At 41.1% G+C, this 23,110-nt stretch overlaps 1 protein-coding gene across 1 annotated transcript in view; it reads right to left on the reverse strand.

Annotated features, from left to right (window-relative positions):
- The window catches only part of TLN2 (talin 2), a 352,944-nt gene that overhangs the window by 259,122 nt on the left and 70,712 nt on the right, over positions 1-23,110 (reverse strand). Inside the window, exons 9-12 of the mRNA XM_029574657.1 lie at positions 15,107-15,262; positions 14,267-14,368; positions 7,453-7,529; positions 2,240-2,420 (exon numbers count right to left, since the gene is read on the reverse strand). Of these exons, the coding sequence (XP_029430517.1) occupies positions 2,240-2,420; positions 7,453-7,529; positions 14,267-14,368; positions 15,107-15,262 (516 nt within the window). The remainder of the gene's footprint in view (positions 1-2,239; positions 2,421-7,452; positions 7,530-14,266; positions 14,369-15,106; positions 15,263-23,110) is intronic.

Consider the following 23,110-nt stretch of genomic DNA (forward strand, 5'->3'; position numbering starts at 1 on the left):
AGGAAGGGAGAAGGGACTACCGGATGCCGCTGATGGCTGCCCGCCGCCCACCGGGACCCACGGCCCTCCGACAGGTATTTAAAATTGTTTTATTTTTTTATATAACACACAGGTTTTTTGTTTTTTACACTTTATACACTTTTTACACTTACCATAGCAGGCCCGAGCCTTGCTACTTTTTCGTTTGTTTTTTTTTTTGCTTCGGGAGGAGGGGACCGGACGGGGCTGCAGAAGACCGGACGGGACCAGGGCGGGTAAGCAATGTTTTTACACTACACTACACTAACTCCTACTAGGGGGAGGCGGTAAACTAGCAGGTTAAGGACGCGGCAGAACAGAGGGTTACGGAGGAGATAATATCAGCGCCCGTTACAGTATCGCAGGGGAATAGCTAATTCCTTCATTATACAGCTTTTTCGTTCATTTACATGCTGGGTGCGGAAAGGGTTTAGGAAAGGGTTTAGGAAGCGCTAAGGACGCGTGAAACTGGAGACTGTATCGCTGGATGGCCTTATTCGTCTGTATTGTGCGCTCCCAGCACGTTACAGACCGGGAATCTTTAACTCAACGTTACTGTATCGACCTGTTAGCCAGATAAATAGTTGTGCAGCTAAGTAGCAGCCACTGAATGTGACCGAATATTCAAACAGTGCCACTTAGCTGGATAAGTCCTAACTTCGACCTAACTTTTGGAATTAAGCACCTAAATTGGCTCTTTTGAAATTGTACAAGTGCTAAGCGCCTTAATTTAGGTTCTAGTTTCACTATGCTCCTAAATTTAGGAGCCTAAGAAGTAGGTGGCTATAGAAGCAGAGTTAGGGCAGGGAAACAAAAGAGCTTAGCACTGATTTTTAGAGTTAGGAGACTAAATCTAGGCAAATGAATAGCAGCCCTAAATTTAGGATCGTAACTTTTAGATACCTAAATTTTGTGACTTTTCAGCTGAAAACAGAAACCAATTTAGGTCCCTAAAAATTAAGGGTTCAGCTTTTTTTGGTTATTAAATAAACAGACACTGCTGTGGATCCAACGGCAATTGACCCCTTTCATCCAAAGGACGTATATAAGTGGGCCTGCATTTACAGACCCCATGCTTGCACCAAGGTTCAGTCACAAATCCAAATCAATGCTTATTTTTTAATTACTGTTTTTATTCACTTCTTTGTAAATGTAAACCAAATGCTCTGTGAGGCACATAACTCATGCCCCAATCCATACCATTGTGAGATGATACCAAATGCGTCAATATGCCATGTGCAGGTGACAAGCTGGCTTCATGTCATCTGGACAGGCCTGGCTTTACTCATCTACAGGTTTGTAATCCTGCTATCTCACAAAAATTACAACTACGCTGCCATAGACAAAATGGCATAAACCCTGCACTGGTTTAGCCTGTCCAGGTGATATAAATTTAAATTGGGAAATGTATGCACACACAAAGCAAAAGCTTGCTGAATTTTTCCACCTAAAAACGCTTCCCCTTACATAATTTGCATTTGCATTCTCTAGTTTTGGGTCTGAATCACAGAATTACCAATAATTAAAAAAAAAAAAAAAAAAGCCTGGTATTACTTAAAAGGCCAATTATCTGTCAGTATCAGCAACCTTTAAAGTTCTTGTATCCTCAGACCGACTCTTCTGATTAAAAACTACTTAATTTTGTTCAAGAAAACTTTTATCCTCATTTTATTACTAAACCTGATTTCTTAATTTCTCAGGCAGTCTCCTATAACCTTTTCTGACCTTTTCTTTAGCAAGCTGACACAGGCTTTTTGTGCTTACTCTTTCCAATTCAATTACATAACCACGAAGCAACTACAGCCTGGACTGATGCTGCAGCTTTCTCTGCCAAACGTCCTCCCCCCTCACCTTCAATGGAAAGATTCAAACAGGAGGCAAAACCCATCAGGGATACAGGGTCAGGTAAATGAGCATCGTTGGATTCATGGATTTGCTTGCATGTTCCTAAAAACCTCTTCGCCACTACCACCACCTGTGATTAATATTCTTCATCGGACTGTAAGACTAATACTGCAGCTCTGTCCATTTTCTTTTTATAGTGTTACAGCACGTATCAGCAAACAATTTAAGAGGAGATGTACTGCTTTAACTTTAATCTGAGGGCAAAGACAAAAAGCATTCAATATACAAGAACAGGAAGTGTATGCACCTTTCTTCCCTACCCTAGACCCTAATAATTTACATCTTAATATGGGTGTTTCACTGAGATTTTTCTCACCAGTGGAGGCATGTGGCCCCTGTGCATTTGCCCAACTGTGACTTGCTGCTGGGGGGCAGGCATACTGCCTGTGTTAAAGGTCTCGGGTCCACTGGAGCCAGAACGCATGATGGCAGGAAGGGCCACAGAACCATGCTCCACCTTACCCGTGCGATTGAACTGCTGCTGCACAATGGTGGATCTGAGAAGAGTGCAAAAAAGCCAAAGGATGAGCAGTGTATTCCTACTATTATCAAAAATAGAAAAAGAATTAAAATATATTTACACACACACACACACACAGAGCTGTACTCATAAGTTTACATAACCCTGGCATAATTTGTAAGATGTGTAGCATTTTAAGAAAACATGAGTGATCAGACACAACACATCTGTTAATTTTTTATATATTCCAAATTAAACTATTATGCATCACAGAATAGCAAAATCATTAAACAAACCATAACAATAAAGGGAATAATAAAATGGTCTGTTCAAAAGTTTGCATACCCTTGAATGTTTGGGCTGATCATATACACTCAAGTTGTTGCACACAGGTTGAGATGTCAGTGAAGGATAGGTATCCATAACTGTGCCTTTTTGATTGTAATTAATGTGTGTATAAATAGTCAATAATGTTCTTAACTCTTGAGAAACCCTTGTGCATTTCATCCAGGGCTGCACTGACTTTGGTGGTTACTGAAGCATGGGGAAAGCAAAAGAACTGTCAAAGGATCTGTGAGCAAAAGTAGTTTGACTTTATAAATCAGTCAGAGGCTATTAAAAAATTTCCAAAGATTTGAAAATACCAATCAGTACTGTTCAAACTCTGATCAAGAAGTGGAAAATTATGGGTCCTGTTAATATCAAGGTAGGCCAAGAAAGATTTCAGATAACTGCAAGGAAAATTTGTTGGGATGCAAAGAAAAATCCATAAGTAACTTCTACTGAAATAAAGTGGTGTAGGTTTTTCAGCATGCACAATATGGTTGGCATAGTACTGTTGCCAGAAAAAAGCCATTGCTGCACCAATACCACAAAACAGCCTGCTTTCAATATGCCAAACAGAACCTAGACACACCTTAACATTTCTGGAACAAAATAATTTGGAGTGATGAGACCAAAATTGAACCTTATGGTCACATCAATAAATGCTATGAAGGGACGCACATCATCTCTACTGTGAAGCATGGCAGGATGAATGCGGCATCTTATCAGAGAATTTGCATTCATCAGCCAGGAAGCTGCACATGGGGTGCACTTGGACTTTCCAACATGACACCAATCCGAAATATAAGTCCACGTCGATCTTTCAGTGGCTGCAGCAGAAGAAAGTGAAGGTTCTGGAGTGGCCATCACAGTCTCCTGACCTCGACATGTTTGAGCCTTTTTGGGGAGAACTCAAACATGCATCTCATGCTAGACATCTAAAGAATTTACAGGATCTGGAGGCTTTTTGCCGAGAGTAATGGGCAGCTTTACCACATGAGAAAATAAAGGGCCTCATTCTCAATGATCACAACAAATGCAAACTTTTGAACAGGACCATCATATTATTTCCCTTACTGCTATGGTTTGTTTGATGATTGTAGTACTCTGTGATGCATAATCATTTAATTTGTAACACATTAAAAATAACAGACATCTGATCACGCATGTTTTCTTAAAATGCTACACATCTTACAAATTCTGCCAGGGGTATGTAAACATGAGCACACATATAGACATACATTTCTTTTAGAATGTTTGATTTGTTTTCAGTTACATTTGATTTTGCTTTTTAACTTCAGGAATGCTTTTTCATCATTGTGTTTTCATAACCTGCAAAGAAATATGAGACCCTGAGTTCCCATCCATTTGTCATAACAACCTGCCATGGAGAGAAACATGGTAGCAGGGATTAATGAGCAGCAAACGCTGTGAGGTTTCACACACACCGTCACAGAAGGGAAGATTTTAACTGGAAAGACTGACAGCACATACTTTTCTGTGATGTATCATAAAAGAACAAGGAGACATTACGGGGTCAATTTATCCTTGCAGTTAAAACATGGCACTGAGAGTCTGTAAACTTGCCTTGAATTGGACATTTTCATCTTCTGGAAATACCCATTTAAACATTCAGAAATTATTGTGCGTACGTGTTTTTAATCACAGCACTCTTCAGCAGAAACACAAATGCCTCACTTCTTGATATATGACATCAGTTATATTTAACATTAGCAAATGTTCCTGCTAAAGTGATCATCCTCACAGTTAATGATCAGGCTTAAACACACTCATCTTTTCAACTATTAGCTGATTGCCCATCTAATAGAAGGCCAGATCTTACGGAATTCAAACTGGAATGCTAATGCAGGAATTAGCTTACTGTGCAAGATAAAAGGAAATGAGCCCTGGGGCCAGTCTAATGCAATCTGTAAGCCAACGATGTATGAGAAAAAGGAACAAAACCAAATATATAGCCACGGGCATAGCAAGCAATTTACATGTAAATTCAGAAATATCAATAACGTTAATTAATAACATGCTTGTTTGTGTATTCAGGCCACTTAAGATTTATTTCTTCACCTCTAGGTCAACAACACATCAAATGCTCATGCTTAAATTGGGAAAATATCTTTTACGCTGTGCCCTTTAGCACAATTATCTTTCCTGTATGGTAATAACATAGTAATAATGGCAGAAAAAGACCAAAATGGTCCATCTAGTCTGCCCAGCAAGCTTCCCAAGGTAGTAACTGCCACTCCGTGCAGGTTACCCCCATGCTTCTCTTTGATTTAGCTTTTTTATTTATTCCCATCCTCTAGCCTTTTAGGGATTCACAGTGTTTATCCTATGCCCCTTTGAAATCCTTCACCACAAATGTGCTCAGTCAAGTCAAATGTGCTCAGTCAAATCTTTCACCACTAATGTGCTCAGGCAAGTCGATTTTAAAAGCGTTGCTCGTGCAAAAAATGCCCACATAAGCGAGCATGTGGGCTGCACGCGAGGAACGCGGATTTAAAAAAGCTGCAAATTACGAGCATATGTGTGACAAGAACACAGGTTGGCGCACTGAATTTGTGGTTAAGCCCTGAAGCAGTGTCCTCGAAACATGGTGCCATGTCGGGCGAACCTTGATCTGAAGCACAAATTTAATGGAAGCATATGATTAATAAATAATATATTTTTTATAAGCAATTTCAAAAAAGTAAAAAAAAAAATCAGCTGAAGAGTTGTCAAATAACTCTAGTGGACCGATGATTATATATGATCGGTTAAGCAGAAGAAAAATTATAATTAACCAAGTAAACCGTTTCAGTGTTATGATGGGCCTTAACAGGTAAAAGAATATTAAGCCTTTGTGACTTGAGGAATTTGAATTTGGATACCTAAGTGGATTTTTTACAAGATTGATTTGGTTTGTTATACTTTTTGTGCTTTGGACTATTTTTTTTGGATGATTGCGTTTGTTTTGAGATTTAACCAAACAAAACCACTGTCCAAAAAGGTTCCCACAATAAACTGATGCCGTAGGTGGGCAAGGTTCCTGAGATTAATTGGATCTGTAGGGCTCTCATTTAATCATCGCTATGCTTTCATATATTCGTACTACAGCAATTTTGGAAACGTAATACAAAGAAATTTAAAAAAATGAGTACTTTGGTGTACTGCAGAAACATCAAACCATTCTGTACCAGAGAAAAAGTGAACTCTAACATCTCTCACATAGCAGTCAAACACATTTATTATTTCACTTTTAACCCAACATGGTTAGCCATGTCAGGCTGGAGATTTCAATCTCTACTAAACAAATAATAATGTTCAACAGTCATCTTTTTAGTCCTACCAAAATGCTTTGGACTCCGGCAAGCATGGTATAACATGGTAATCAAAAATAACAAATATGCTTTGCCTTCAGTAGCAGAACAATATGTAATATTGTTTGGAAGGTCTGGAAAGAACATTTTTTATTTATTTTTTTTTGCCAAAGAGCAAGAAAACACCACTGCATACAAACTCTGTGACCGACAGAAGGAAACTCTGCACACATGCTGCAATAAAATTAAAACATAAAATACTGGATAATACTTAGCTTTTTATTTCACTTCTTACAAAATATTCCTACCACAAAGATTTTCATAGGGCGACCACATGTCAAGTTCTAATTTCCCTACGGAAAACAAGACTATATTTCTATGAATGCAGAGGGGTAAAACCAGGAGCTAGTTGAGTTTATTACCCCTTGACATGGAGCTAGACTTTGAAGGACCATAGTTAATGAAGTAACTCAATGTGAATAAAATGTGATATTGTTCGGGACTTTAAAGTCATTGATAAATGCCAATGAAACTTACTAAAGGCCATTTTCAAGCTGAGGGTCTTTTTAACACTTGCTCCCTAAAACAGATCATTCATTTGACAACATTTAATAGGTATTGGGTGTTCTGAAAGTGTGGATTTTGCCTGTTAGTTTTCACTCCTGTGTTATTTCAAAAAGAGCAGGTTTCTCTCATTTATCCAACTGTGTCTTCCCCTATGTAGAAGATACTCCAGATGGCCCCTATGGGGCCAATTTTCAAAATGATTTCAGCATGTACAAAGCATTTTACTTACATAACATCAGTTGTCTGAAAACTAGCCACCCTCGAAGCGAGCTAAAAGCCTGCGCTGTGGTCCATAATGCCGCACTGAGAGAAGGCATTTGAAGGGGTGTGTTTAGGTTGGAGGAAGGAAAAGCATGCACGCAGATTGTGTTTCCAAGTCTATACATTTACTTTTCAAGCAAAATTCCACCCGCAGAAAGAGTGGATGCAAGGGACCGCACATACTTTGCATCCATGGCAATTTTCAAAGAGAAAGTCTATGAGTAGTTTCACTTTGAGAGCTACTGCAAAGTTGGCTGGTATAAAGTATGCATGGTCTTTGTCCCAATGGGAACAGTTTGAAAACTGCCCCCTCTATGTTTGGCTCCCATTTGTTGCAGGCAGGAAGCTGTATACATACTTCTGATTAAAGGCAAAAAAGACCTATACATTATATGGACTTGTAGTGGGGGCTTGGATTCTTGTCCCAAGGAACTCATCGCTACAGTAAAAAAAAAGTCAGTCATACAAAGATCAGTTCTCACTATATTAATTCTTTCAGTGTTCAAGAAGAGTCATCCAATTTTCATGAACAGAAATCTCTCTACAACTGACCGATACATTTTGTTCTTTTTGACTACACAAAGTTGCATCATGTAAACCTACTTTTTAGGCGATACAGATTCTTCTAACATTGTAGATTCTTCATCACCTTCTAGACCAAATCTATCCTTGCTTTGTTTCTGAAAAACAGAAGAAAAAATAAATTTGCACCCGTAATTTTCATTTTTTCCTAAACCCTTATATGAAATTTTATATATGCACTCTTTACAAAGTTATGATTTTTCTGTACTTATGTAATGCCAATGCTAGTGAATTTTCTATCTTCTCCAAATATTACTGTAGAAGTTAAAATCTGAGATTAAAAACTGTACAATAGGGATTATTCTGTTCCTATTAGGGATGATGATGATTATGTTTTTCCAGTATTTTATTTCCTTTTCAGTGAGGTAAGAGCCTGAGATCAGGTAGGCATTGTAGATTATAGTGCCTTGTAAAGACTTTTCACATTGGGGCACTATCAGGCCCATCACTGTAGAGTGGAAAGAGTTTGTCACCACCAAGACACTGCTTTGAACAGGTATCACTCCAAAGTCAGTAGCTGTGGCTGATGGAAACTGCTGTGGAAAGTCATTGTGAAGGCTAAGATTACTTAAAAACAAATTACAGAGGTCTCTGGCTGAGACTATTATATAGGAACAGAGGGTATGAAAATTGCAATGCTACAGAAAATGCCTTATAAAAATTTCTACACCCTTGTACATTTTTCAGATTCGACTGTTTAAAAAATACAAATAAAAATGCAATAAAGTAGGTGTTTGTTTCACTGATCTACAAGACATACTCTACATTTTCTTCATGAAAGAATAATTATAGAAATATTCCAAAAGTAATTAAGAATACAAAATAAAAAGCTGGTTTCACACTCATTGACTCAATACTTGGTGGAGGCTTCTTTTAAAGCAATAACAGCCCTGAGTCATTTCAAATAAGTGTCTACCAACTTTGCATAGTGGGATGGTGCACTTTTTCCCCCATTCTTCTTGGCAGATCATCTGCGGCATGCAATCTTTAAGTCTTGTCATAAGTTTTCATTTATTTAAAAAATTAATAGACCACTCGATCCATAATTCTTGGTGGTTTACATATTAAGATCCATATTGGATTCATATCTGGGCTTTTTCTGGGCCACTGGAGGATATTCAGTTTCTTCTTGCTAAGTCCCTCTACTGTTTTTGCTTTGTGCTTGCTTTGTCCTGCTGAAAGGTGAATCTTCTCTACAGTCTATGGCAGAATGGAACAGGTTTTATTTTCCAGGATCTGTCTGTACTTTGCACTATCCATCTATCTCTTGACCTTTACAAGCCTCCTTTCTCTACTGTTGCAAACAATAATACTACCACTTCTATGTTTTACTGTAGGGATGGTGCTAGCAGGGCGATGTGCTGTGTGTACTCAATGCCAAACATATCGCTTAGCACCAAGGCCAAAAAGTTAAGTTTCTTCTGATCAGACCACAAAGCCTTCTACCACATGCATGCAGGGGCCCGTTTCTTTGCAAATACTGTGCAGCACATCATAAGGCTTTTCTTCAGCAGTGGCTTCCTCCTTGCCACCCTACCTAGAGGCCATTTTTGGAGTAATCTTGAAATTGGTGGAGTCAACATTTCCCCCCCAGTCTCAGCCAGAGACCTCAGTAATTTCTTTTTAAGTAATCTTAGCCCTGACAATGACTTTCCACAGCAATTTCCTTTAGCCACAGCTACTGACTTTGGAGGGATTGCCTGATCACAATAGTGTCTTGGTGGTGACAAACTCTTTACACTTTACAATGATGGGCCTGACAGTGCCCCAAAGTGAAAAATGTTTACAAGGCACTATAATCTGCAATGCGTAACTGGTCTCAAGCTCTACCCTCACTGGAAAGGAAATAAAAACACTGGAAGAACATCAGCATCGTCGTCTCTAAGGACTGAGGATCAAAAATCTTCTACAGACAACATACAACTCTGACTGTACAGAAACAATCTGCAAATGCACTAGTCAGAATCTGAGAAATGAACTTGCATACCAACTATACAAGAAGCAGCAACTGTTAACAACCCAAAAGGAGGAAATCCTAAAGATCATTAAGGAACAAAATCCTAACCTTGCAGACTAACTGCAAAAAGAACTATGAGGACTCCACACAGAAGCAATGTACTTCCAAATCCCAAGAAAACACAGAAAAGTGGATCATCTCATGTCAGACCATCATCATGATCACTGATGTAGAAGATGGGACTAACTGGAATGGATCTTTCAATATTCTGAACCCTGTTAAACATGGAGATTTTATCATACAGCTGCCAGGAGAACACGACAATCACCAGATCCTACACAAGCAAACTCCCACTGACCACACTGATGGAAGTGTAAATCAAATGGGGATAATAAACATCTCTAACTACAAATTATCAAAGCCTGAAGTCTCAGTGTTGTCTGGGGTCTCATTTTGCCCTTTGAGTAAACTAGATGAACTTCAATGATATTTAGGTATTGAAGCATTTCGTTTTGTAGGGAACTCTGCCTAAAGGTACATTTCTATAAACACAAAAAACACCTCCACCTCCAATACATTGGATTCCAAATTTTAAGAAAAGAACTTGAATTTCACCCAACCAAGTGCACAAAACAGTCAACTAGAGTCTAGACAACTAGATAGAAAGTTAAGACACAGGATTAAAACACTACTTTGCAGAAAACAGAAGAAAATCCTGTACAACCTTTCTACAATAGAAAAAACTGCCATAAGGAACCTACAAAACAATCAAGACATCATCATCAAATCAGCAAAGGAGGCTCTGTGGCAATTATGGATGCACAAAAATACACAGAAGAGGGACATAGAGGGGATTCTCAAACCTTGGCGCACAACACAAACAGCTTCCTACATGATACCATAGACTTTCTGAACAAATTAAACAGCATTGAACAGCTACCACCTGACACTCTCCTGGTGACAATAGATGTAGAATCACTATACAGCAACATTCCCCATGCAGACGGCATAACTACACACAACAAATTTCTAAACACATCCGCCTTGGATGACCAATATACATCAGAAACGATTCCAAAATTAACTGAATTCATCCCGACACACACTACTTCAGCTTTAATGACATCTGTCTACAAATCAGGGCACCAGGATGGCAGTACAATCTGCCAAGCTTTTTATGGCAGAACTGGAAGAGACACTTTTTAATAAACATCAGACTAAACCCATCAAATATTACAGGCACTTTGATGACAGTTTTATGATTTGGACAAAAGGAAGAGAGACTCTCAAACAATTTTACAATTCCTGAAATGCACACCATCCTTGAATCAGATTCAAAATGAACTACTTCACAGAAATAATTAATTTCTAATACCGTAGTTTTCTATCAACAATGGCTATCTACAAACACCTGTATACAGGAAAACGACTGTCAGATGCAGTTACCTTCACAGTTACAGCTTCCATCCTTCACATACATAAAAGTCCATTACACTCAGTGAAACCATATCGTACCACCATATATGCACTGATCGAAAAGACAGGTATGAACACCTCAAAGTTATGACCGAATCCTTCAAACAAAAATGCAACAACCCCAAAATAATCTCCAAAAAGACTGTTTGTTCAGTTAAAACACCTAGTACAAATCTACTGGAACAGGAAGACTCCAGCTACTACTCCTGGAAGATGAAGAACTGAAAGAAATATTCCCTGCTCCACCAGTATTAGCCTTCAGGCAACCACCTAATATGAAGCAAAAATTACTAAAAAGCAAGCTTCTAACACTCAGAAAGAAGAAAATGGCACATACCCCCCTGCAATGAGCCACGTTGCAAACTATGCCAACGCACATCACAAGACCTCATAATCGCCTATACAGGTAAAACATCCAAGATAAGGGGATCCTACTCATGTTCCTCCTCTTATGTGGTGTATATCATTCAATGCAGAAAATAAGAAGAGCATGCTGCTACTTTGGTGAGACAGGCCAGACAAGATCACACACTTCAGGGAAAACCAGGTCAATCCCTCCATGGAGCAGCACTTTTCAGAGTGAGACCACTGTATCAATGACCTTAGGATAATCAAAGGAATATTTCAAAAATTCAGGAATGCAAGACTTTTGAAGTTAAAATGATCAGACACTGGAAGGGACAAAAAAGGACTCAATAACGACCTAGGTTTCCTAACACATTTTGAACCATAAAATTACATTGCCTGTTGCCTTCTGATCACCCATCGAAGCTTCCTCACCCTCTCTCTCCACCCCTTCCCTCCTATCATTGTAATGCCTTTTACGATTCACTTAATGCACCCACACTATTTTGTATTTCCTTCTACTGCCATCCTTTGCTCATTTCAGTTCTGATCTGCAGAGCATTAACTCTCGAAGGCTAGTTAAGAAACGCATTAAGTCCAATGAAAAGGTATAATGAATTTTTTTTTTTTTGCTAACCTTTATTTCTGTGCATCCTTATATTTAAAGATCCTCTGTATTAAACCCAGGTTTTCTTGAAATCTCTTATTGTTTTGTTCTCCACCAAATCCACTGGGAGCTATTCTGAATATTAACACCCTTTTAACAAAGAAATATTTCCTTATGTTACTCTTGAGTCAATCCCTCTGAGTTACATATCCTGACTTCTTCTAGAATTTGTTTTCCATTGAAAAATTATTTCTATGTTTGTGTATTAATGCTGCCAAAGAATTTGAATGTTTCTAACATATTTCCCTTCTCCTATTTAGGCCCTTAGGTCTCATTTCATAAAGCTTATCATGCAGAAGGCTTGGGCAAACTACACAGAGAAGCTCACAGTTAGCCTGATGTTTAGGGCCTCATCCTTACTAGTTTGGCGGCTGTTTCGACTACTACAAAATTTGGTGGCAAAAATAGGGGAGTCCCTGATTTCTGGATTAAATATGGGTCTTTAAGGAAAAAAAAAAAAAGAGGAAGTCAACCAGGCCTATAAATAGCCTACCAGCTGAGGTGGTGGAGGCCAGCACTGCAACAAAATGTATACATGCTTTGGATAAAGCTAAAAGGCAGTAGAAACATGATTGTGAGGATGGAGAAAAGATATGGGGGGAGCTGATGTTTAAGAATGGGAATTTATATGCTCGCCTATCCAAAGTGGTAACGAACAAGAAAGTTAGATGATTGGGCAGGCTGGATGGCTCAAGGATTCTTATCTGCCATCATCTACTATGTTAGAATGGTAAACTTTATGTACTCAATATCATAAAAGTATCCAGCCATGATATAAAAGTAATCAGCTTTAGAAAAGAACATTTGGAATTCCATAGTCTACAGCAATAAAACTAACTCAGTTTAATATTTCAATTAAACAAAGATTGAACAAAGATTCTGGTTATAATGTAGTACCCATCACCTTCTTTCTATGATAGAGGTGTTTAAAATCATGAGAGGTCTAGAACGGGTAGATGTGAATCGGTTATTTACTCTTTCGGATAGTAGAAGGACTAGGGGACACTCCATGAAGTTAGCATGGGGCACATTTAAAACTAATCGGAGAAAGTTCTTTTTTACTCAACGCACAATTAAACTCTGGAATTTGTTGCCAGAGAATGTGGTTCGTGCAGTTAGTATAGCTGTGTTTAAAAAAGGATTGGATAAGTTCTTGGAGGAGAAGTCCATTACCAGCTATTAAGTTCACTTAGAGAATAGCCACTGCCATTAGCAATGGTTACATGGAATGGACTTAGTTTTTGGGTACTTGCCAGGTTCTTATGGCCTGGATTGGCCACTGTTGGAAACAGGATGCTGGGCTTGATGGACCCTTGGTCTGACCCAGTATGGCATTTTCTTATGTTCTTATGTTCTTACTCCCTCCACAAATTCCTTTGATAAACTAGATTTATTACATAACATATACAGATATCCTTTTGCCAACTTTTCATTCAATTTCCTAGCCCTGAAGTTTATAGTCACAAAAACTGGGAATTCTCTAGTTCATCAGAACTAGCAGTGAACTGATGAATTCAATGTTCAACAGTATTGGGTTAGATGGCGCAGGCAAATAAAGAGATGTTTTCTAGAGGTTTTACCACTGGCTCCATGCCTTATCATCAGGGTAATTATGGCTGACTCTCAGGCTTAAAAGTACATACCTTTGTTAAACAATACCAGCAAAAGGCTATGCTCTTTAGGAGATAGAGAGAGGATGGAAGGGTATCACCACAACTGCCAAAGACCTGAAGTTGAAGATCTTATGCATGAATGCAATGACTACCACCCTTAAGGTTTTTCAACTTGCACAAGGACACAGAGCTTAAACCACAGTGTAAATACCAATACAAAATAGATATTCCAATAAATTATATATCTTGAATCTTAGACACACTCATGCGTACTGTATAGAATAAAAATAGTATATGCATGGGAAAGGAGCTATTAAGCTTATTAATTTTAAGAACTGAATATCTTGTTTGAAAAATTGTACCTAGAAGCACTAATGAATATTGATACAGTACAAGTGTACAATAATCTTTTTTTATTTTTAACACGTTACTTTAATAAATCATTCAACTGACGTGATTACTGAATGAAAGAAGCAGGAAAATAGATTTTGTAAAAGGAATTAATTCCAGATTATCTCAGAAACAGAAGTATACAGAATATTTATCTATAAGTTTGTATAGCCGTATTTCCAAAAAAACCTCACTCAGAGCTGTGTAGAATAATCAAGTGTGATGTGAAATCTGCATTTGCACTAAACCAATAGTCAGATGAGCATGACCTTGGAAATTCCCCACTACAGGGTGCTTTTGAAACCTATGTATGATGTGTGAGTGCACAGGTACAGTGACCTATCTGAGCACACAGCTTTTTCCAGCCTAACTCTTTAATATTCTTACCTTTTTAAGAATGATATCAATGTAACCTGCTATGAGTTGAGAGATTTGTTCTCCTTCTGTGGTCTGCACTGAATAGTAGCTTTCTTGATATTCTCCAAAATCCTGAAAGAGAAAATATCGTTCTTCCTGAATATTATTTTAAAAGGACTAGAAGAAACTATTTGCTCGTTTTATAACCAATTATAAATCACATTTTTTCTAAATTTATTTTTTTTCCCTCTTACTTTTGATTTATTGAGAGATTGGAACTCAACACCATTACAAACAGTTCGGTTTTTTTTTCATCTTTTCTCCCAAGTTTTCCCGCAGGATTTTCTTCTATCTCCTCATTTCCTATTGCTTTTTTTTTCATATAGAAAGGCTTAAAGCAGGAGGAGGATACTTTATTCTTTATAACGATCTCTCTATTGCAGTCTTTCCCCCACCTCTAAGGTACTGTACACAAGTGAATGGTGCATGGCATTAGTAACAAATTAGAGAGCTACTGGACAGTCAACGTATCTGATAGCTTCTGAGTGGAGGTCTGAATCAGCCATACCATCCTTTCTCAGTTTTTTCCTTTCCATCAACTCCCACTTATTGAGCAGATACTGCAGTGACCCCCTTATAGAAAACAGGATGGAGCTCCCCCTGAAGCTGTAGCAAGTACTGATCTAAACCATTCCGATTAGTACTCAACTCCATCATCTCCCAAAATACCAGGAAAAAAACAATTTTCTTAGCGGTGGTTTATACAAATGCCAACCACTCCAGGACACCGCAATTTATAGGAGGAAACCAAAGCTGAGCATTTAGCCCACACAGCAAAAGCTCCCTTATAACACACTACTGAGACAGTACCAAGGTGAAGCTCTTTGGAGATGCGGCCCAGCGCTTTACAGTCGTCAGAGGCCATTCCTGCAATACTTCTTTGGTTCTTTCATCCACACGCATCACTGAGTCTTTGGTAATTCCCAGCAAGCGAGGGACCAATTTGTTCTTGCCTTTCATTTTTTCCTGAAATTAAAAAAAAAAACCAAAAAAAACAAGAAGTGAATTTTAAAAGCTCAGCCCGCATCAAAAAAAAAAAAAACCGGGAGATGCGCGCGGAAGTCGGCCCCGCGCACGCAGCCACCCAATTTTAAAAGCCGCCCAGATGCGCGCGTAATCTCCTGCGGCACGCACATCTCGCTTCGATTCCAAAAGGGGCGTGGCCTAGGCATTCTGGGACGAGGCCAAGAGATGTGCACGTCAATACTTAACACGCCTGGGCGCACACCCCGGTGCACTGCCGTCTAAACTTTACTTCTGCTGTGGAGGAGGTGTAACTTGAAAAAATAAAATAAATTAGCCATTTCTGCTGGGTTTAAAGGATGTGGGGTAACTGAGGGCTGGACAGGGTATCAAACCAGGGGGGGCTTGGAGGACCTGGGCTCCTAACTGGACGAACTAGTGAAACTGGTAATGGCGTGGACAAGCACCAGTTTTAAAATACCCTTAAACGGTAGAATCTGGATTTGCGCACTCACTTAAAATTGTGTGCTCATGGGCTCACACCCAGGCTATTTTATAATGTACGTGCATGTGTGTGTGCACAAGTTATAAAATGGCCACATATCTGGGCGTAAGCTGACGCACATGCAAAGTGAGCTTGCGCGCTGGATTGAAAGTTATCCTCACAGTATCATAGCAACTGTTGCCAGATAAGGACCATCCGGCCCACCCAACATTTTACTTGGCCTCTGGTCATCCTCCTCTCGCTCTTATCACCATCACCATGAATCTGTCCTAAACGTACTTTAATCTGGGTACTGTTTTGGCTACTGCCAACTGTGCTAGTAGGTTTTTCCTGTGGGGGAAATGAGAGATGGAAAAAAGTACCAGCAATCACACAGAGGCAACACCTTGTGGCCAAACTCGGGGTGCATGCATACATTTGTTTTATTGTCTCTGTATTTTGTCCTAATATCCTTATGAAATGGCTTCCTTTTTTATTAAAAGGAAGGAATCCATGATGACAGCAAAATATAATTCAAGAGCTATATATGGCCAGAAACTGTTTGACTAAAAGCTCAGTTATGATGATCTCAACTTACACTGTTGTGTGCTAACACTCTGGTGGTTTCAACTGGTTCTTTTCAGTGCAATAGCAATGCTACCCCCCTAAGAGAACACCATTGCTCCCTGACATGACTCAACCCTGTTCTAAGCAACCATTTTTCAGATTTTATAGAAAGAATATCTGTAGCTTTGCTCTTAAGAGTAATAAAAATAACCATGATTTATCTTTTACTCTTGATTCTTGAAATATCCTATTTATTAAATACTATTTTAAAAAAAAGAAGTGCTCTCTTCTGCAGTAATTTCATGAATATTTATGAGAATGCATTCATTATGTAGATTTTTAAGCTTAAACCTATCACAAATGCCATATGTACAAATTCTTTAAAGGCCACCAACTGGAAATGGAATGCACGACATACTATTTTAAAATTTTTGACAACTTTCTTCAGGTATGCTGCAAATTTTTTAAACTGAGAAGCCTACTGATCTGTGAAATTTACATTGCTAAATGCTTTAAGCTTTGTCTGAGGTTCAGCTGTGTCTGACACTACTGCTGAACATTATTTTTAGCAGGCTGTGTTCATGTAATACTTTTTTTTTCCTAATGATTTTGACTTTAAATAGCTGTCCCTTAATTTGTTGAAGGTTGACAGAAGATCACTGGCAGCAGCCTTTGAACTGCAGCTCTGCTTCTCCTGTGCCATAGAAGGGCCTTACTCAGAACAAAGTGGGTTTGCTCATATAAGCTGTGGAATCTTTAAATGACTGACCATGAGCCCAATGAAGTACAAAAAGTAAATATTAGAATAAACACAAACACGGAAACCCATCAAATACTCTAAACTGTGGCTTACGCCAGAGCTAAAAGAATTACAAAGAACCAGCAGACGGTTGGAATAAAAATGGCAGAAATCAAAGTCTCAATCAGACAGGATCGAATGCAGACTGCACTAGACAATGTACCACAGAGGCATCGTTGAAGCAAAGAAAGCCTATTACTCAAAAGCTATCACTCAAGCTAAAACCTCTCTCAAAGAGCTTTTCCAAACCAACACCACACATCTAAGTCCTCCCTACCCCCCCTCCCTCACTACCAACTTCAATTGTAATAGCCATGTTTTTTTGAATTGTGTGCATCTGATCGGATCTTAGAACATAAGAATTGCTATGCCAGGTCAGACCAAGGTCCATCAAGCTCAGCATCCTGTCTCTGACAGTAGCCAATTCAGATCACAAGTACCTGGCAGTTCCCATAAAGTAGATCCAATTCCTGTTACTCACTCCCATGGATAGCAACAGCTTACTTCAGTGTACTTGTCTAACAATGTGTTATGGACTTTTGCTTCAGGAGCTTGTCCAAACTTCTTTTAAACCCAGGTACGCTAGTCGCCTTAATCATATCCTCTGGCAACAGACTCCACAGCTTGACAGGATACTGAAGGGAACCCCACCAACAACACAGGATAGCCCATCTCCCCAAATCTTGTCCACTTTCTGCCCATTTCTGGAAGAAAAAGTCTATGCCTTGTTCATCTTCCTAAACTTCATCAACAGCTAGCACAACCACTGCCAATCCAGATTAATCAAACTGACTTAACCTGTATCAAGGCTATAATAACTCATCTCTAGCTGAAGACCTACCTTGAAGAAACCCAACTTTGAATCAAACAACCTCAACAACTATTGCCCAATCTCTAATCTCCCTTTTCTTAGCAAATTCATTGAAAAAACTGTGCTACTCTAACTATCCAGTCATCTCCTCACCATAAACACCTTGACTCCCTACCAATCCAGTTTCTATCCACCCCATATCACCAAAACTAGCTTATTAAGCCTGATCCAATGAACTGCAACTGTAGCATTTTGGCTGGCTATGGGATGTCCCGCAATTGGCTGCACTTACCCCAAATGCCAAGATACTGCCATGCCACCATGTTCCCTGGTTCTCTCTAGGTGCATGTGCGCACCCCGCACTTATAGTTAAAGGCCCCCACCGATGGGAAACTGAGCTGTCAACACCTCAACAACAGGCCCTCCTGCCTAGCAACGTTTTGCCTTGCCTTGTTCTGCCCAGCCCTCCTTGTGCTTCAGTCCCTTGTGCCTTCTCCCTGTCTAGTCCATTTGCTCTGCCTGATTGCCTGGTTCTGACCTTGCTACGAACTTTATTACTCCTACTCGCTGTCTGCCCTGACCCTGGCCTGGACCCAGATACCGTTAGCTTGCTGCCTGCCCCGATCTCAGTCTGTGTTAGGAACATGGCTCACAGGAAGGCCCTGCAAGCGGCGGTACTCACCCTGATATCATCTAGTACAGCTCAGGACTCCACCTGTGCCATCCCACAGCACAGACGCAATCTGCACTCCCGTATGAGGCTCCATGTTGCCAGCCTGTTCTTGCCCTGGATGTCCTAATGTGCACATGCGTGCATAATTTCTCCTCCTAAGAGGCCTGTGACGGGAAAGCCTCCGCAGTGCTCCTTGATGATGTCATACTGCCTTCACTATTTAAGGGCTCCTGAGACTGTGCTCCAGTGCCTCAGCAAGGGGTTTCCTGCATCTTGTTGTGTAGAGTGTATTGCTGCTTTCTAATTCCTGATCTTGCCTCATCTTTCCAGCCCAGCCTTGCCTCTCCTGCTCTTCAGCCTCATCTTATTCAGCCTTTCGCCTTCCTTCCTACTCTGCGACATTAGTTCTTTTCCTCGTCTCACATAGCTGCTCTTGGACTGACTTCTGGATATGCCTGGATTTACCATTCTGGTTTGCTGCCTGCCACTGACCCTTGCCTGGACATTGACCACTCTCGCTTGCCACCTGCTGACCTTAGCCTGGCTCTGGACCTACGCATATGCCACTTCCATAAAGGCTCTTGCCTGAGACCTGCCAGCTCCTGGAAACCAAGGGTTCAACCCAAGGGGTTGGTATAGGTGAAGTTTTTGTCCAGTCTCTCTCCTGTGTAGCTCCACCAGGTGTCTATGAGGACCTACCCCATAGCTCGAATCAACCTCACCACAGCAGCAAGGTTGCACAAATCTTACAGCCTGCACTTGGATACCATTGCTCGCTGCCAGCCCTGACCTTTACTTGCTACTTAACCTCATCTGACCAGCCCTTACTGAGCTCTTGCCCAAGCCTTGCTGGTCCCTGGAATCCAAAGACTCAACCTGCGGGGAATAGGGCTGGTGTAGTTGAAGCCCTAGATATTAGGGATGTGAATCGTTTTCCATATCGTCTTAACGATAGAAATCGTGTGGCAGGGCAAGAAAATCGTCTTAGGCACGATTTTTTAGTTAAAAAATCGTTAAAAATCGTTTTTTCCGATTAGTGCGCACTAACTCGAGTTAGTGCGCACTAACGGGAGTTAGTGCGCACTAACTGGGAGTTAGTGCGCACTAACTGAAAATGATACAATTTGACACTTTTCAGGTCAGTTAAGGTCAGTTTAGGAATGAATATGTATTCCTATTGGCTGCCCTCTTATTTATTCATGTTACCAAGTTTCCTACTGACAGTATATGGGGGATGGGAAATGGAAACAGTTGGTAGCTTGACAAAACAAGTAATGTGATCAGTCAATGTGACTAGAACTTGTGCCCTAACCCTGATACCAGGGGTATTGTGATCTTCCTGCACACAGTGCCCTATCCCTATTAATACCAGGAGTGTTGTGATCTTCCTGCACACAGTGCCCTATCCCTAATACCAGGGGTGTTGTGATCTTCCTGCACACAGTGCCCTATTCCTGATACTGGGGGTGTTGTGATCTTCCTGCACACAGTGCCCTATTCCTGATACCGGGGTGTTGTGATCTTCTTGCACACATCCCGATATCAGGGATAGGGCACTGCGTGCAGGAAGATCACAACACTCCTGGTATTAATAGGGATAGGGCACTGCATGCAGGAAGATCACAACACTCCTGGTATTAATAGGGATAGGGCACTGCATGCAGGAAGATCACAACACCCCTGGTATCAGGGATAGGGCACTGTGTGCAGGAAGATCACAATACCCCGGAGGAGTGAGGGTCAGGCAGCTCCCCCCTGTCTGTGAAGCCAGCCTCTCACTAGTAATGCAGGGAGGGAGCTGTCTCAGACTTCACCACCCCCCCCCCCCCCCCCTTACCCACACACCATTCACTAGCTGGGACATGGGGGAAGTCAGGAGTGAGGGTCAGGCAGCTCCCCCCTGTCTGTGAAGCCAGCCTCTCACTAGTAATGCAGGGAGGGAGCTGTCTCAGACTTCACCATCCACCCCCCCCCCTCACCCACACACCATTCACTAGCTGGGACATGGGGGAAGTCAGGAGTGAGGGACAGGCAGCTCCCCCCTGTCTGTGAAGCCAGCCTCTCACTAGTAATGCAGGGAGGGAGCTGTCTCAGACTTCACCATCCTCCCCCCCCCCCCTCACCCACACACCATTCACTAGCTGGGACATGGGGGAAGTCAGGAGTGAGGGTCAGGCAGCTCCCCCCTGTCTGTGAAGCCAGCCTCTCACTAGTAATGCAGGGAGGGAGCTGTCTCAGACTTCACCATCCTCCCTCCCCCCCTCACCCACACACCATTCACTAGCTGGGACATGGGGAAGTCAGGAGTGAGGGTCAGGCAGCTCCCCCCTGTCTGCGAAGCCAGCCTCTCACTAGTAATGCAGGGAGGGAGCTGTCTCAGACTTCACCATCCTCCCCCCCCCTCACCCACACACCATTCACTAGCTGGGACATGGGGGAAGTCAGGAGTGAGGGTCAGGCAGCTCCCCCCTGTCTGTGAAGCCAGCCTCTCACTAGTAATGCAGGGAGGGAGCTGTCTCAGACTTCACCATCCTCCCCCCCCCCCCCTCACCCACACACCATTCACTAGCTGGGACATGGGGGAAGTCAGGAGTGAGGGTCAGGCAGCTCCCCCCTGTCTGTGAAGCCAGCCTCTCACTAGTAATGCAGGGAGGGAGCTGTCTCAGACTGGTATCAGGGTTAGGGCACTGTGTGCAGGAAGATCACAACACTCCTGGTATTAATAGGGATAGGGCACTGTAAGAGATGACTGTAGTAGATTGAATAAAGATCTGATGTTTCTGCTCTCCTCACACCAAACAAAAACAACACACAAGCAGAGAAGCCCTTCTTACAAAGCTGAGCTAGTGAGTTAAGTAGGAGGAAAAGTAAACATACTGGTGCCAGTGTGGCTACTTAAAAAATACACTTACCAACAATCAATTACATATATTTGAACTGTGTACAGTTCCAGCCAGGACCACCTTTCTAAAATGCACAGTGATTGGCAAATTCAACATGCACTAGCATTTCAGGTGCCTGCTAACAAAAATAATAAACAAGCAAGTTCTAGTCACGTGAGTGCTGATCATTACATTACTTTTTTTGTCAAGCTTCCAACTGTTTCCATTTCACATCCCCCCAACCATATTGGTAACATCAATAGATAAGAGCACAGCCAGCCAATAGGAATACATACATACATATTCATTCCTAAGTGACCTTTACTGACCTGGGAAGTGTGAACACTTTGTTTCATTTTCTGTTGGTGTTCGTTAGTTTCCAGTTCCATTTCCCATCCCCCCAACCATCACCTCAGTGGTAACCTTGGTAACATCAATAGATAAGAGGGCAGCCAGCCAATAGGAACACATATTCATTCCTAACTGACCTTCAGTGACCTGGAAAGTGTTTATTTGTATCATTTTCAGTTAGTGCGCACTAAATCGAGTTAGTGCGCACTAACACGATTTAACGATTTTTAACGATAAATCGTTAGAATTTCTATTGTATCGTGTTCTATAACGATTTAAGACGATATAAACATTATCGGACGATAATTTTAATCGTTGAAAAACGATTCACATCCCTACTAGATATAGCCCCAGCAAGGACATGTCCACCTGCTGTCAGTGTAGGTCTAGCAGTTTTACCTACTAGGCTGCGTCAACTATGCCACACAGCCCAAAAACTCACATCTATGATCATGATCAACCTGCTCTCCAGATTCTCCTTGACCTTTCTGTGGCGTTCAATACAACTGACTACAACCTCCTGATCACCTGACTAGGAGACCTAGGACTAACAGGCACAGTTTTAACCTGGTTAACCTCCAATACTAACTGCACCCAAACTGTAGCCTGTTCTCAAACCCACCCACTATCTGATGGTGTTCAGGGCTCTTTTCTTTCACTTACTTTATTCAGCATCTACATGGGCCCTCTAGCACAAATCATCACGGACTGCCAAATCAATCACTACTCCCATGCCGATGACATTCAACTATTAATCCTACTCAAAAAATATGAAAAACTGCAGATTGGCTGTACTAAAGCAAACTAAGCCTAAACCTCCAGAAAACAGAAATGTAGATCGATAAAAGTGAACCTACCCAAGCCCACCTACAAGTCCCTCCTGACGATAATACTCCCAAATTTAGAGCCTAGGCATTTTCCTAGGCTCTCAACTCACTATCAATTCCAAGTTGTAACCAAAGCAGCTTTCTCCCACTTACGGCATCTCCATCACTTCTGTTCCCTCCTTAATGACACAGCCTTTGACACTGCTGCTTGAGTCTATTCTCGCCTGCCTAGACTACTGGAACTCGCTCTATGTTGGACTCCCTGGCCCCTTAAACCATTGACCTCAGCCCAAATGATTAGGAATGCAAACAGAATGGTTTGAGTAACACCAATCCTGAAATCCCTACGCTGGCTCCCAATACTCTACTGCACCAAATTCAACATACTGGTTTGAACTAGCAAAAACCCCAAAAAGGCCAGGCTCTCATGTCTCAGCCAAATTTTTATTCCCTACTT

This window comes from Rhinatrema bivittatum, chromosome 13 (assembly GCF_901001135.1).
Source record: "Rhinatrema bivittatum chromosome 13, aRhiBiv1.1, whole genome shotgun sequence".
In the NCBI taxonomy this organism is placed as follows: domain Eukaryota; kingdom Metazoa; phylum Chordata; class Amphibia; order Gymnophiona; family Rhinatrematidae; genus Rhinatrema; species Rhinatrema bivittatum.